This window comes from Gymnoscopelus braueri (genome assembly GCF_963280865.1).
Source record: "Gymnoscopelus braueri genome assembly, chromosome: 14".
Lineage (NCBI taxonomy): Eukaryota > Metazoa > Chordata > Actinopteri > Myctophiformes > Myctophidae > Gymnoscopelus > Gymnoscopelus braueri.
This window is the reverse complement of record NC_137619.1, coordinates 23,135,203-23,150,345: the sequence shown is the minus strand read 5'-3', so window position 1 is coordinate 23,150,345 and position 15,143 is coordinate 23,135,203. Positions and strand designations below refer to the sequence as shown.

The 15,143-nt window shown below is 44.2% G+C and overlaps 1 protein-coding gene across 2 annotated transcripts in view; it reads right to left on the bottom strand.

Moving 5' to 3' along the window:
• The window catches only part of rims1a (regulating synaptic membrane exocytosis 1a), a gene marked incomplete at both ends in the record, with an annotated part of 103,493 nt that overhangs the window by 63,083 nt on the left and 25,267 nt on the right, over nt 1–15,143 (bottom strand). For both annotated transcript variants that reach the window (XM_080450312.1, XM_080450311.1), the window contains 2 exons: nt 6,264–6,275; nt 7,649–7,856. In XM_080450312.1, coding sequence (XP_080306438.1) covers nt 6,264–6,275; nt 7,649–7,856 — 220 coding nt within the window. The remainder of the gene's footprint in view (nt 1–6,263; nt 6,276–7,648; nt 7,857–15,143) is intronic.

Genomic DNA, 15,143 nt, shown 5'->3' with positions numbered 1-15,143 from the left:
AATGATCGCCTCCTGTGTCACTCACAGGTGAGACCAATGGATCAGCCTCCTTCCTCTGGGGAAGGGAGGCGGGAACCAGGAAGTGGTCTCTGGCAATGACAGTATAACCATAGAGGTATAATATAAACACACACAGTAGTATAACGCATAGACACGGGAAGCATGTGCGTGGCTAGTGTGTGCGTGCGTGCGTGCGTGTGTGTGTAAACACACTGCAAACGAATAAAACACTCCGGTAAATAAACATACAAACAACCATAACTACACCCAAAAGTGAACTACTCACTTTGTAGGAGGATCTTCGTCTCTCACAGGGTCAATCACACACATACACACACGCACACGCACTCGCACACGCACTCGCACTCACACGCGCGCACACGCACACACACACACACACACACACACACACACACACACACACACACACACACACACACACACACACACACACACACACACGCGCGCGCGGACCATATCTAGATTTAAACTGTGAATCAATAGTATAAATAATGTAGTGATGTTAGAGGGGGACCAGATGAGGGAGACAGGGGGTATCATACATTTTTCTGACGTGCCATCAGCAGGTCGATGCGAAGACAAGTTCAGCTTCAGCTTTGTGCTCACACACACACGTACGCACAACCCACTTGAGCTTGACACACAGTTCTAATAATACTATTGATGGCAATCAGGGTGCTGCTATACTTTTTACCACTAGATGTCTCTAACGTGCATACATTTACCCTAGGTATAGTCAATTTAATGTGGAGTCAATTGAAATTAAGAGTGAGGGAGAATGAGGCAGTAAGTTTGTATGTATGTATGTATGTATGTATGTATGTAATACATACATACATACATACTATGTATGTATGTATGTATGTATGTATGTATGTATGTATGTATGTATGTATGTATGTATGTATGTATGTATGTATGTATGTATGTATGTATGTATGTATATTGCAATATATATTGTAATATATATTGTAATATATATTGTAATATATATATATATATATATATATATATATATATATATATATATATATATATATATATATATGTGTGTGTGTGTGTGTGTGTGTGTGTGTGTGTGTGTGTGTGTGTGTGTGTGTGCGTGCGTGTGTGCGCCAACTTCGCCTACAATAATGAGCGCTCAGCCATAACAGGGGAGAAAGATGGCCGCCTTGAGACCAGTCAATGAGAGATGGACACGGAGACAGAGGAGGCTAGCAAGACCGGAGATCAATAGTAATCATGGAGCTCCATGGTGTTAACAACAGATGACACATGACTCTCACTCCAGCCCCCCCCCCCCCATCTCTTTCTCTCTCTCTCTCTCCCTCTCTCTCTGTCTCTCTCCCCTAACATACCGGACATGGAGACACACCCGCCATGTGCTGGAGTGACCACAGACATCGTCCAACCTCTCTGTGGCTCTCAAGGAGGACGAATGTAATGTACTGTATATCGCCTTCGAAAATGTCAAACCATACAGCATGAGAAAATAACCCCCCAGAAAAGATGCTGAAGTACGGGATCCTACAGTGTGATGAGCAGTCACACTGGCTGAGGGTTGTCCTAAAATAGAACAGTCCCTTGGGGGGGGAAAGTGTAGTGATCTGGGTATAGCTCCAAATGCCAGAACTTCTGCTCCTAACACTGCGTAAGAAAAGGTTGGCCTTGATGTACCAACCGGTGACCCAAAGGTTGCTGGTTCGATCACCGGTATTGACAGGAGGGAGTATTCCATCTGGTGACTGTAAGGTGGCTGGTATTAAATCAGCGGTGCCCACAAGCAATGCTGACCCTGTGCTCTGACATATTGAAGGGATATGCAAAAAAGACATACTGTAGTTCAATTTCCTGTGTCAATGGACCAAAAAAAAGTATTTCCTTTTCTCCTGTCATGTCTTCCGAAAACACCAGGGAGTGGTAGATATGAGTTAGTATAGACGCCACCAGATACCAGTGTGTACTGTAGATGCCAGTGTGTTGCTACAGTAATGGTGAGTAGTATACCATACTGTAGAATGTACAGTATATGGTATACTACTCACCATTACTGTAGCACTCTGAGTCACAGCACTGTATCTACAGTGTAGATACCAGTATGTAGATACAGTGAGTATACCAGTGTCTAGATAGGGAAATACACATCTTAGCGGAACAAAATGACATCTACACTGGCTCAGATTTGGAAAACAACAGCACACACATTAACATAAGTGTATCACCAACGGACTAAGGTCCAATACAAACACTGAGTAAAGACATTGAACAAATCAATGATTGGGATGTGCCAGATTTTTATTCAGTTAGAGAAAAAACGGCAATAATTGTTTTTGGCGCCAAGGAGGAACGACTACATGTCAGAACTCAGATTCAAACAGTAATAATAATGTTAAAAACCACAACTGAAGCCAGAAATTGTGGGGTAGTCATGGATTCAAGCCTGAATTTCAACAGCCACATTAAAACACTTACAAAGGGCAGCCTTGAGCCTACAATCTCCTCAAGAATATATCAAGGATTAAAGGACTTACGTCTCAGCAAGATTTGGAAAGACGTTCATGAGTTCATCTTCAGTAGACTCAACTAGGACTACTGCAATGGTGTCTTTACAGATCTCCCTAAAAATCGACCGGACAGCTGCAGTTGATTCAGAAGGCTGCTGCTGTCTTTAGTAATGCCACAAAAGTGGACCATAATCACTCCAATTCTGAGATTTTTACACTACCCCCCCTGTCTGTCAAATAATTGATTTCAAAATACTACTGTTGGTCTAGAAAGCATTGAATGGTTTAGGGCCAAAATACATTTCTGATCTTGTACTACATCATGAACCATTCAGACCTCTCAGGTAATCTGGGACAGTTCTGCGTTCTGTCCCCAGATTAGAATCTGAACTACACGTGGAGAAGCAGTGTTTTGCAGCGTTTTTAATGCATCGCATATTTGCAAAAAACTCCCAGAAAAACTGTAGATCTGCTACAACTCTCAGATCTCAAAGCTAAATACCTCTCTGTTTGCCGCTGCCTTTTACTGAGGTTTGCTAATAATTTCATCTGCACTGTAATTTCATTCTCATTCTCTGCTTTTTTTTAATTGTTTTGACTTCTTTTAATTTTATTTTTTATTGTACTCAGATGCCCTTTTATAATGTGTTCCTTTTGCACTCTCTTAATGTTCTGTGTCATAATGTGCTAAAGTAACAGTGAGTGGTATATCAGTGTGTAACAGACAACAGTGGATAACACATTTGTATCTGTTCCTAAATTAGAATGGGTCTAAAAACAGCAATCAGCTGTTCTGAGTTATGACCTCATAAACACACACACAGGCCCCCGCTCACATACAGCCCTGGACATTACAATTTGAAGGATGTGCGTGTGTGTGTGTGTGTGTGTGTGTGTGTGTGTGTGTGTGTGTGTGTGTGTGTGTGTGTGTGTGTGTGTGTGTGTGTGTGTGTGTGTGTGTGTGTGTGTGTGTGCGTATGTGTGCATGCGTGCATGCATGTGTGTATGTGCGTGTGTGTGTGCGTGCGTGCGTGCGTGCGTGTGTGTGTGTGTGTGCATGAAATTGTATGTGTGAGCATCAGAAAATGTCTTTGCAGATGCATGTGTGTGACAGAGAGAGTGAGAGAGAGAGAGAGCAACACACAGCACTCCCAGGAGAGGGGGTCTGAAGACTTCAAAAACAGCCATGGCTTCAGCACAAACGCATGCAAGTACACACACACACACACACACACACACACACACACACACACACACACACACACACACACACACACACACACACACACACACACACACACACACACACACAAACACACACACACACACACACACACACACACACACACACACACACACACACACACACACACACACACACACACACACACACACACAGGTCTCCCAACCAGAGCTCAGAAATCACAGCAGATAATGAGCCCAGAATTTCATTAGCATGGAAATGCGCTATAGACTACATACCGCCATATACAGTACATCACAACACACACTGTACACTATATATCAGCCACTTTTAGTGCGTAACTCACGAGAACTGGCTCAGTGTGTGTGTGTGTGTGTGTGCGCGTGTGTGTGTGTGCGTGTGTGCGTGTGTGTGTGTTTTCATGGGATGTCCAAATTAATGTTACCTGTACTGAAGTCACTCAAGTGCTCATGGGAACACACTGGAGTTATGTACATGAAAGGCAGTGGTGGACATAACTAAGTACATTTACTTGAGTACTGTGCTTAAGCAAATTTTTATTGTACGTGACTTCTCTTTGCGACATTTCAAATTGAAATATTGTATTCTACGAAGGGACTCTTGGGACCCAAACTTGCAAAAATATATTATGAATTAACCACTTAAGCCCTATTTCAAATATAGTGACAATAACTGTAGAGCTAGTAGATCTGTTTTTTTTTTAAATGTCGGAAAATGTCAGAATTTTCTTTTAATATTTTTTTGGGGAAACTTAAAATGTACTTTGTAATTTGTACTTTTGAATACTTCAGCATTTACTTGATATACTTTGTCCACCACTGAAGACAGGAATGAATATTCTAATGACCTCCAGTAGAGCAGGTCACATTATGGTTTGAAAAAAGGGACAGGGCTGGTTACCAAAGAAAAGTAGCAAAATACACAGTAGAATTCTAAGTGATCATTTAAATCACAGACCGTACAAATTGAACCAACGTTTACATTTGTAGACTCTCAGAGGTACTGTACAAATGCATAAATTATCATTTGTAGTTCTCAACCTGTGGGTTCCCCACATCCCAGATGACACTGAAAGTGCCAATGTTACTGCCAGGTATTAATTAATTAATTAATCCGCCAGTGCCAGCGGTTTTACCTTATTCTGAGTCTTTTTGACGATCCACTGATCTTTTTTTTTCAACCCGGATGTAAACAAACGGTGTCTCCGTGGAGAGACGAGTCTCTCCTCTTTCCACCGGAACAAAAACAGTGTAACTGTGATCGTCCGTTCTGTTGTTATCAGCAGTTGAATATAGCTCGTTTTCACCAAAAAACCCAGAAAGAAAATAAATAAGTAATCAAAAGTAATCAACAAACTATTCTATAAAAACTGGTCAAATATTGGCCAAATGGTCAAATAATATAAGACAGAGGCAACAATTGTGAAAATAGCCGATCTACAAGCTCACAACGCCTCGCAACCTTTTTGTAGATCGGCTATTTTCACAATATTTAACTGTGGAACCGAGTCAAACTAAATGTAATGTCTCAACTCCTACAATTCCAAGTGCATGTCAGGGTGGGGGGTTCCCAGTTCAAATATGTTCATTTTGGGTGGTCACGGCCTGAGAAGGTTGAGAACCACTGATCTAATCAATCATGGCAATGTTACAAAAAAGTCAGTGCTTGACTTGAGAGAGAAGAGAAGAACCGGGGTCCAATCAAGGTTAAAAACTCAGAACACCAACCCAGAGTTCCCTGACAGAACGACTGCTGGAGTGGAGACACTTTCATCTGCTTCCCAGCATCCAATGCTGTTTCTCATCCAATGGGAGCACAATCTGGCAAGAGTGACTTTGCACCACCAGTAGTAGACCACTGAGCCAGGCAAGATTAATCAACTCCAGAGTAATTAAATGAATCCATGTCAAGTAGCAGTTCAAGTCAGGACAGCCATCCAACTCTATACTAACTAGCCAGTCATATATAAAGACCTGCATTCCATACAGAGAGGACATACAGTAGGTGACGTAGGTTTCAAAATATACGAAAGGCTACATTTTGCAACATATTTGTCTGGATTTGTTTTGTTGTGAAACTGTGAAATATTATTCTTGGGGTTCAGAACCAACAGAAGGGGTTTCTTTAGGGTGGTTAAAGTGACGAGTGTGTGATCATGGGTCATTCAGTTGGCTGCGTGGTGTGAGCTTGGCCCAGTTCTGTCAGAGTAGAGCTTTGGTAGCGCCACCTGGGGGTGGGTGAGGGGGGCTGGGGGCAACCAAGGGCAAGTGAAGATTTAACCTGACATTAAACACCAGCAGAGGAATGTATTTAGATTCATAGTCCATTGCATGATGGTGTCGCTTGGCAAAAATAACAAATTTGCAAGCAAAGGCTGTTTGAAACGTGTAAATATGTTCTTTTCGGCAAGCGATTCCATCGTAATACGGAGTATAAATTAGGCTTCAAGGCTTTTCTAGAGAGAGGGGCGGAAGAGCGTAATAAAGAGAGAAAGAAAAGTAAAGTAGACTCACCACTTTGTCCTCCTGCAGACCAGATGAGAGACACACAGACAGACAGCGTCCCCATGTGGATGAAAGGGCAGAGAGAGACCAAACGAGTCAGAATAATTTGAACGTGTGTGTGTGTATGTGTGTGTGTGCGTGTGTGCGTGCGTGTGTGCGTGTGCGTGTGCGTGTGCGTGTGCGTGTGTGTGTGTGTGTGTGTGTGTGTGTGTGTGTGTGTGTGTGTGTGTGTGTGTGTGTGAAAATTCAACAGGTCATTCATTCATATTTCAAAGACCTCCCACCTCTACTCCTCACACAGGATGAACTCTCCGCTCAATTGAGAAGTAATTAGGAATCTGGGTGCTTGCATGCGTTTCAATTTGAACGAGTGAGTGTGTGTGCGTGCGTGCGTGTGCGCGTGTGTGCGTGTGAGTGTGTGTGTGTGTGTGTGTGTGTGTGTGTGTGTGTGTGTGTGTGTGTGTGTGTGTGTGTGTGTGTGTGTGTGTGTGTGTGTGTGTGTGTGTGTGTGTGTGTGTGTGTGTGCGTGCGTGTCCAACTGTAGGTCTTCCATTGTGTGTGTAGTGTGCAGGTATCTTTATGTGATCATTAAATGTCACAATTGGTGGTAATGTTGAGGAAAAGGCGCATGCAGAGGTGGAAAGTGACTTCATCTACAGTATTTAAGAGGAGATCCCAACACACACAGCCAAAAAGACACACACACACACACACACACACACACACACACACACACACACACACACACACACACACACACACACACACACACACACACACACACACACACACACACACACACACACACACACACACACACACACACACACACACACACACACACACACACCTTCAGCAGGTGCCCCCTGCTGTGTGTGTATAGGGCAGCTTGGACCCCTTGAGGTCCAGAGACAGAAAGACAGAGACCTCCTCCTGGTCCACAGCACAGCCTAATGCCCAATTAACCTTTACCAGCTCCTGCCATGGGTCACACACACACACACACACACACACACACACACACACACACACACACACACACACACACACACACACACACACACACACACACACACACACACACACACACACACACACACACACACACACACACAAATGTACACTTCAACACATGCACACAGCATACACGACACACAGAGCTTAAAGTACACAGTATGTATACTGTACTTCATTCACCACATCAGCATGCACGCACGCACACACGCCCAGGCACACGCGCACGCACACGCTCACGCACAAACTACACGTCATCACCTCCACCTGAGATCCAACACCTGTGGCCGACTGACCTGGACAATCGGCAATGATTTTGTATGTATATACTCTATGTGTGTGTGTGTGTGTGTTTGTGTGTGTCTCTCTCTCTCTCTCACCGTGTTGGAGCGCAGTGAGACTCGGCCCCCGCAGCGAGCACAGAACTTGGTCTGGCAGTAGGAGCACAGGTTCCCGCAGCCGTCCGCGAACTTGGTCTTGTGACAGATGCCGCAGGTGGGGGCGTCGTCGCGGTGCGTGGAGCCCGCCGCCGACGTGGCCTGACGCACCACCGTCTCCCTGTAGCTCGACAGCTGCTGCTGGATGCCCCTGTAGGGACCGACAGTAGGATTAGAGCAGGATTCACCATCTGAGTGAGAGCCGCCTCGTTGTATCTTTGAGGTTCATGCAAGGACTATTCAAGACAATGCTAAAGGAAAGGTGATAGATGAAAGGTGAGTGGGTCTTTGGAGGGGTGGATGAACGGACATCTACTTTGCTGACATCTATTCGGTGGTTTTGCATAGAAAATAATGCCTAGCTGCTTTCTATAATATTGCTTGCTGGACATAATGTGTCCATTGAAAGCTTCCGGTCTGAAAAATGAAGCCAATGCGGAAGTGACTTAAACCTGCATACTATCTCACTATCAGATGTGACTCCATTGGTTGCAAAAGGGAGTTTGAATGTCCAGAAGTCCATCGGAAAAATTACCCTACGTCTCACTTCTTCAATGTAAATTATGGTTCCATTTAGATTAATAGACGATAAAGCAGGGTATGTTTTAGTGTAACCAATGGACCTACATAAACAAGGAAGACAGACATTAGTCCAGCCCAACATGGTTCCTACTATATATTAGCAATTTAAGTCATTCTAAAACAACTTAACAAGGGCCATAAATGACAAACGGCACATCAACAGGTGAACCAAAACACAGTGAATCTGGGGACAACACAATTATACAGGATAAAAAATGATTGATTCCAATTGTTATTATGTTATGAACAATGTTATCAGACATTTTATGTCTTTATTGATAGTACAGTGGAGATTGACAGGAAATGGGAGAGAGTCTGGGAGTGACACGTAGCAACGGTCCGGCATGCTCGGGAATCGAACCGCGACAAGATGTCAGGCTGAGTCAGAGGTTATACACGCCTTAACCACTCCAATGCAAGTTATACATAATATATAAATCACACTACATTAACACGTGCCCCCCCCCCCCCCCCACACACACACAAACACACTCAGAGAGACCCTGTGTCATGACACATTGTTTTATCTGTTCTTTCTTGGATCTTATTTGCATGTGAAAACAACTAACGATTATACTTGCTACGGCATGGCAAACAGGTGAATGTAGGTTCCTGGTGCTGTACGGGAATAAAGAGAACTTTGAAGGAAAACCTGCAGTAGTCTATCCCCTGCTATTGAGCCCATTACATACACCAGTGGTTCTCATCCTTTTCTGGATCACGGCCCTGATTGGAAATCTCTTAAGCGTTCGCGGCCCACCCCTCTGACCACTTAACACGGAAAACCAGAACTTGCAATGGAGATGTGTTTCTCTTTATATTATGGATGTTTTTTTTTTAATCTATTTACTTTCTTTTAGCGACATACATTACAGTATGACATTAATGGTAATGAACAGAGAGAGAGAGAGAGAGAGAGAGAGAGAGAGAGAGAGAGAGAGAGAGGAAGAGAGAGAGAGAGAGAGAGAGGAGAGAGAGAGGAGGGAGAGAGAGGGAGAGAGAGAGAGAGAGAGAGAGAGAGAGAGAGAAAAGAAGTAAGTGCTATACAATAAGACCAGTGACGAACCCACCCCTCATCACCCACGTTTGACTCTCTCCCTCTCAGTTCAAACTAAGTAATGGAGAGAATAGCCAGAATAGCCAGAATGAGACCAAAGCCATGTCTTCTGCAGAGGGAGAAACAAAAACAGTTACCTGTTTGTGAGGTTTGTTTCCCTTGGTGGGGGTGGGTTTGAGTCCCACAACTTGATTCATATTTATGTCTCTTTAAATGTCTTTTTTTATGCCTTAATCACTTTGAATCATGCTGTACAAATAAACTTTCCTTGCCTTGTCTTACTAATAATATAATAATACCACGAATGAGGCAGACCTGGACAATCTAATAAAATGTGAGTATGTCTGTCTCAATAAAGAAAACACAGAAGAGAGAGTGCTGCCTGCTCCACTTCCCAGCAAAGATCACCTAGTGTTGCGCACCCAAAATAGCCGATCTACAAGCTCACAGCCTGTCAGAGCACAACGCATTGTTAGCTTGTAGATCTGCTATTTTCAGTGTGCGACACTGCATGCAACAAAGTATATCAAGCTCTTAACACCACTTAAACCCCAGCTCACAACTCGTCACGTTGTGAGTTTGTCAATTGGCCCCACAATAACAGACAACAGAAAAGATACTAGTATTGAGCCCTGAGGGACTCTGGTTACCCATATGGGGTTTGAGTGGTCAAATATTTGCTGATCCTGAAACAGCTTATACTCACTGACAGAGATTCGTTGGCACAGCCTCCTCCCCTGCCACATCAGCCATGATGACAAAAGACACACACACAAAAAACCCAACTACAAATCCCAGTAGCAGCGGCTGCGGAATAAGCCGGACAGCTCACATGTCCAATGGTTTGGCAGCGGAGCAGGCCTCCTGTGGGGCCTGTTGGAACGAACCCATCCCCAAACAAAGTAGGAAACCTTCTGAGGCTGATGGCACACTGAGGTAAACCTCCTCACAGACACACAAAAACACACACACACACACACACACACACACACACACACACACACACGCACACACGCACACACGCACACACGCGCACTCACACACGCACACACACACACACACACACACACACACACACACACACACACACACACACACACACAGGAGCGAATACGCACACACGCACAAACGCACACACACGGACGCATGCACGCGCGCACACACACACACACACACACACACACACACACACACACACACACACACACACACACACACACACACACACACACACACACACACACACACACACACACACACACACACACACACACAAATATAGCACCAGATGAAACACAGGTGCATAAATGTCAAGGCATCCATCAGCAGACACATCGTCCAACACACACACACACACACACACACACACACACACACACACACACACACAGCTCCCCATCTCTCTCCCTGGAAGTAGCGGAGAGTAACCAAAGGTCATCAAGAGGTCACCTGCTGTTGTCACCACAGGACCCAGTTCCTGAGCCATGATTCTCACTGTGTCCCACCCCGGTGTGCCCCCCCCCCCCCCCTGACTCTCCTCTCTCCTTCCTTCCTGTATTCCCACTGTCCACCTAGCCTGGTAAACCCTCCCTCCGGAAATCTCATTTCCATTTGATTCCAGGAGTGAGTCTGGCATGATCGCCCATTCTGCAATAGTGGCTGTGGGCTGGAGTTGGGCGGGAGTAATACCGTTGACTGACAACCCAATTGCAGTGCATTTTTACCACCTCCAGAGACTGTGACGCAACGGGACTTTTGAGATGGCCATGCCCAAAATAGGTTGCCTTATTCGGATACATGCGTGCCACTGCCCTAGCCTGATAAACCCTCCCTCCGGAAATCTCATTTCTATTTGATTCCAGGAGTGAGTCTGGCCTGATCGCCCATTCTGCAATATTGGCTATGGGCTGGAGTTGGGCGGGAGTAATACCGTTGACTGACAACCCCTTCAGCCAATGATAATTTTCCCCCTTCAGCCAATCAGCAGTTCACCAGTCTAATGTGACGCAGAGGGACTTTTGAGACGTTGCATGCCCAAAATGGGTTGCCTTATTCGGATACATGGGTGTCACTGCCCGCCCCTACCGGTTCTCTAAATTTGTATTTTTAAATAGGCTTTGTCATGATTAATTGACCACATATATGAAGTTAAACAACTAAATTCTATCCAAACGATATCTTATAAGTAAATTCCGTGCCTCACTCAAAATAGAAGTTAGAGAGCTTTTTGAAGTAAAAATTAAAAAATCACACCCTGTGTGAAGTGGGCGGTGTCTTGCTAGCTAATCACAATACTGAATGGAGTCAACCAATCATGTACAAAAGATAAATACATTTATTGAAACACTCTTTATGATGGACGAAACCATAACTTGAAAAAAACCAATTTATGTTTTTTTTCAAGTTATGTTTTTTTATATAGGGCTATGCACATGTGTCATGTGACACTGGCCAATCACAGTCCTGAATAGACTGTGATTGGCCAATCACAGCGCAGGATAATTGTACAAATTTCCTGGGCCCAGATCACAGCGCAGGAAAATGTACATTTTTCCAAATCTCACTTATAGGGGCGGTTTCACCGCCCAAAAATAGCGGAGAAAACTGCCCACAGAAAAAGATGGCTGCCGTTCGTGTTTTGGGCTCACTCGAACTCGCCACCTGATTGGCCAACTGTCGCTGTCAATCACAGAACGATGTGCGACGACGCTGATAGGCTCGGTTAGCTGGTAATTCCACTAGAAACCCCCACAATGGGCTATCAGGCCAGACTCACTCCTGGAATCAAATAGAAATGAGATTTCCGGAGGGAGGGTTTACCAGGCTACCACTGCCCGCCCCTGCCGGTTCTCTGATTTTTTTTTTAAAAATAGGCTCTGTCATGATTAATTGACCACATATATGAAGTTAAACAACTACATTCTATCCAAACGATATCTTATAAGTAAATTCCGTGCCTCAAAAAATAAGTTTGAGAGCGTTTTAAAACCGAAAATAAAAAGTAGAAACTGCCCACAGAAACAATGGCTGCCGTTCGTTGTTTGGTCGGCTGCACTGAGGCTGCACTCGGGTCCATTCGGGCTCACTCGAACTCGCCACCTGATTGGCCAACTTTAGCTGTCAATCACAGAACGATGAGCGACGACGCTGATAGGCTCGGTTTTTTGGTAATGCGCTAGAAACGCCCATACAAGCCTTCATGCTAGACTCACTCCTGGAATCAAATGGAAATTTGATTTCCGGAGGGAGGGTTTACCAGGCTACTGTCCACCTACCTAAATCTTTCTTTCTTTCTTTCTTTCCTTCCTCACCGTCCATATTCTATCCTCTCTTCCCACACAGTAAAGTCCTCGGTGTTCATTTGGGACCATTTGGTTCATAAACTTTCTGAGTCAAATTAACAATATGGATTTTAGTGTGCACCTCCCTCCTTCAGAAGGTTTCTGAGCTCTACTGCATCAGACAGCTGTTCTCCACCAACCTCCTCAATGTGTCTCCGTACATCTGCTCTTTTACTGCAAGAGCACGCCAGACACAGAGGGAGAGACTGGGGCATCCATGGAAGAGAGAGAGAGAGAGCGTGTGTGTGTGTGTGTGTGTGTGTGTGTGTGTGTGTGTGTGTGTGTGTGTGTGTGTGTGTGTGTGTGTGTGTGTGTGTGTGTGTGTGTGTGTGTGTGTGTGTGAGTGTGTGAGTGAGTGAGTGAGTGAGTGAGTGAGTGAGTGAGTGAGTGAGTGCGTGTGCGTGTGCGTGTGCGTGTGCGTGTGCGAGTGAGTGAGTGAGTGAGTGAGTGAGAGTGAGTGAGAGTGAGTGAGAGGGGCGGCAGTGGCTCAGGAGGTAGAGCGGCCGCAGTTCGATCCCGGGCTCCCCCAGAGTTAGTGTCGAAGTGTCCTTGAGTAAGATACTGAACCCTATAATTGCTCCCGATGAGCAGTTGGTGACTTGCATGGTTTCATCCGCCATCAGTGTAGGAATGTGTGTGTGAATGGGTGAATGTAATGCACAATCATCAAAAAATTGCATTCATAAAATCACCCTCCTAAGACGTTGATGTCCTCATAAGTATACTAATACAAACATGCATGCATGCGTGTGTGTGTGTGTGTGTGTGTGTGTGTGTGTGTGTGTGTGTGTGTGTGTGTGTGTGTGTGTGTGTGTGTGTGTGTGTGTGTGTGTGTGTGTGTGTGTGTGTGTGTGTGTGTGTGTGTGCGCGCGCGTGCGTGAAAATAAATTAATAAATAAAAGATAGCGAGAGAGAGAGACCAAGATGTTGAGAGTGAGCGATAGATAGACAGATCAACAGTCAGCAAACAGATTCTGTTTATGAAACCTAATCAGTTGTTTCCTAGATCATAAAGCTGTTTCATATGGTTATGATTATATGATTTCCCAATAATTCAATGTGAATCCTATCAAACAAAACGCGTCCTTCTCCATAGGCTGACAGCAATGTTCCAGCACGAGCTCTGAAAACAAAAGTAGAATGTCTAATTTTTACAGGATGGCTTTTAGTTTTTATGCTCCATAGTCCTGGAATCAGCTCCAGAAAGACATTAAACTGGAGCACTTAATCCCTTGGTGATTTTAAAAGTTTACTTCAAACGTTAAAACCTGCATCTGTTTTTTTAAGGTATTTTTTGTCTTTATTGACAGTGGAGAAAGAAAGGAAATGCAGAGAGAGAGAGATGGGGAAGGACATGCAGGAAAGAGCCTCGGGTCAGATTCGAACCCAGGCCGGCTGCACAAGGACTGAGCCTTGATGGTATACAGTATGCGCTCTACCAGGGGAGCCACCTGGGAGCCCCAACAGCTGTTGTTTTGTTAAATATTGTATCAATGTGTAATTTGTGGTTTTGCATTGTGTTTTAGTGTATTTATGTTGTAATGCCTGCGTGTTGCTTTGTTTCTGAATTAAGGTGTCTGTAGTGTTTAATTCTGTTACCTCACAGCAAGAATGGGTTTGAATCCTTCGAGTGTGCATGTTCTCCCTGTGTTCCTCTCACACCAGAAGACATTATGGTTGGGAGGGACATATTGCCAGTGCCTTTTGACCAATATATACCACAATATGGTTGCGGGAGTTTAAATGGTTAGATGCTTTGGACTAATTATAAGTACACAGGCTGGCCTGTGCTGGTACTGTAGCTCTGTCAGTTAGTGTACTGTGTACCAGGGGCACCGGACTTGACCAGGAAGAGGGGAGACACTTACAAGAATGTAAGAGAACTGGGTCTCTTAGCAAAGTGGGCCTCTTCGCAAAGTGGGCGTCTTAGCCAAGTGGGCCCTTTTGCGCAGCATTACATTACATTTTTTATTCCTTAAAGGATCTACACCATGAATTTAAAAAATAATAATAATATTTAATATCATATTGTTTATGTCCCTCAAATGTTTTTCAAAAGGTTTGAGCCTAAATCAAGCCTCAGATATACTCATTCCAACTAACTTCTCTCTGGCTTATAAAGCACTTTCACCTGCAATACCACATTGTCCTGTTTGGCACGGGCGCTATTGAGCCAGTTTGTATGCATGTTATCTCCTGGTTCTGTGTGGAAAAAGTAAAAATAACAAAAAAAAAGAAAAGAAAAAATATATATATATATATATATTATTTTTTTTGTTGGAACTGTAAAACGGGAGGGATTGTACCCTGACGTGACGTCATGTCAGGGTGCAAATCAGTTTGGCCTGTTTTGAGACCAATTTACAGAAAACCCCAGATTTGCTGTGAAAGCCTGAGTGTTCAAACTGGGGTATTTTTGGGGATAGAAGAGAGGTAGGGGAGACCAAAAACACAAAAA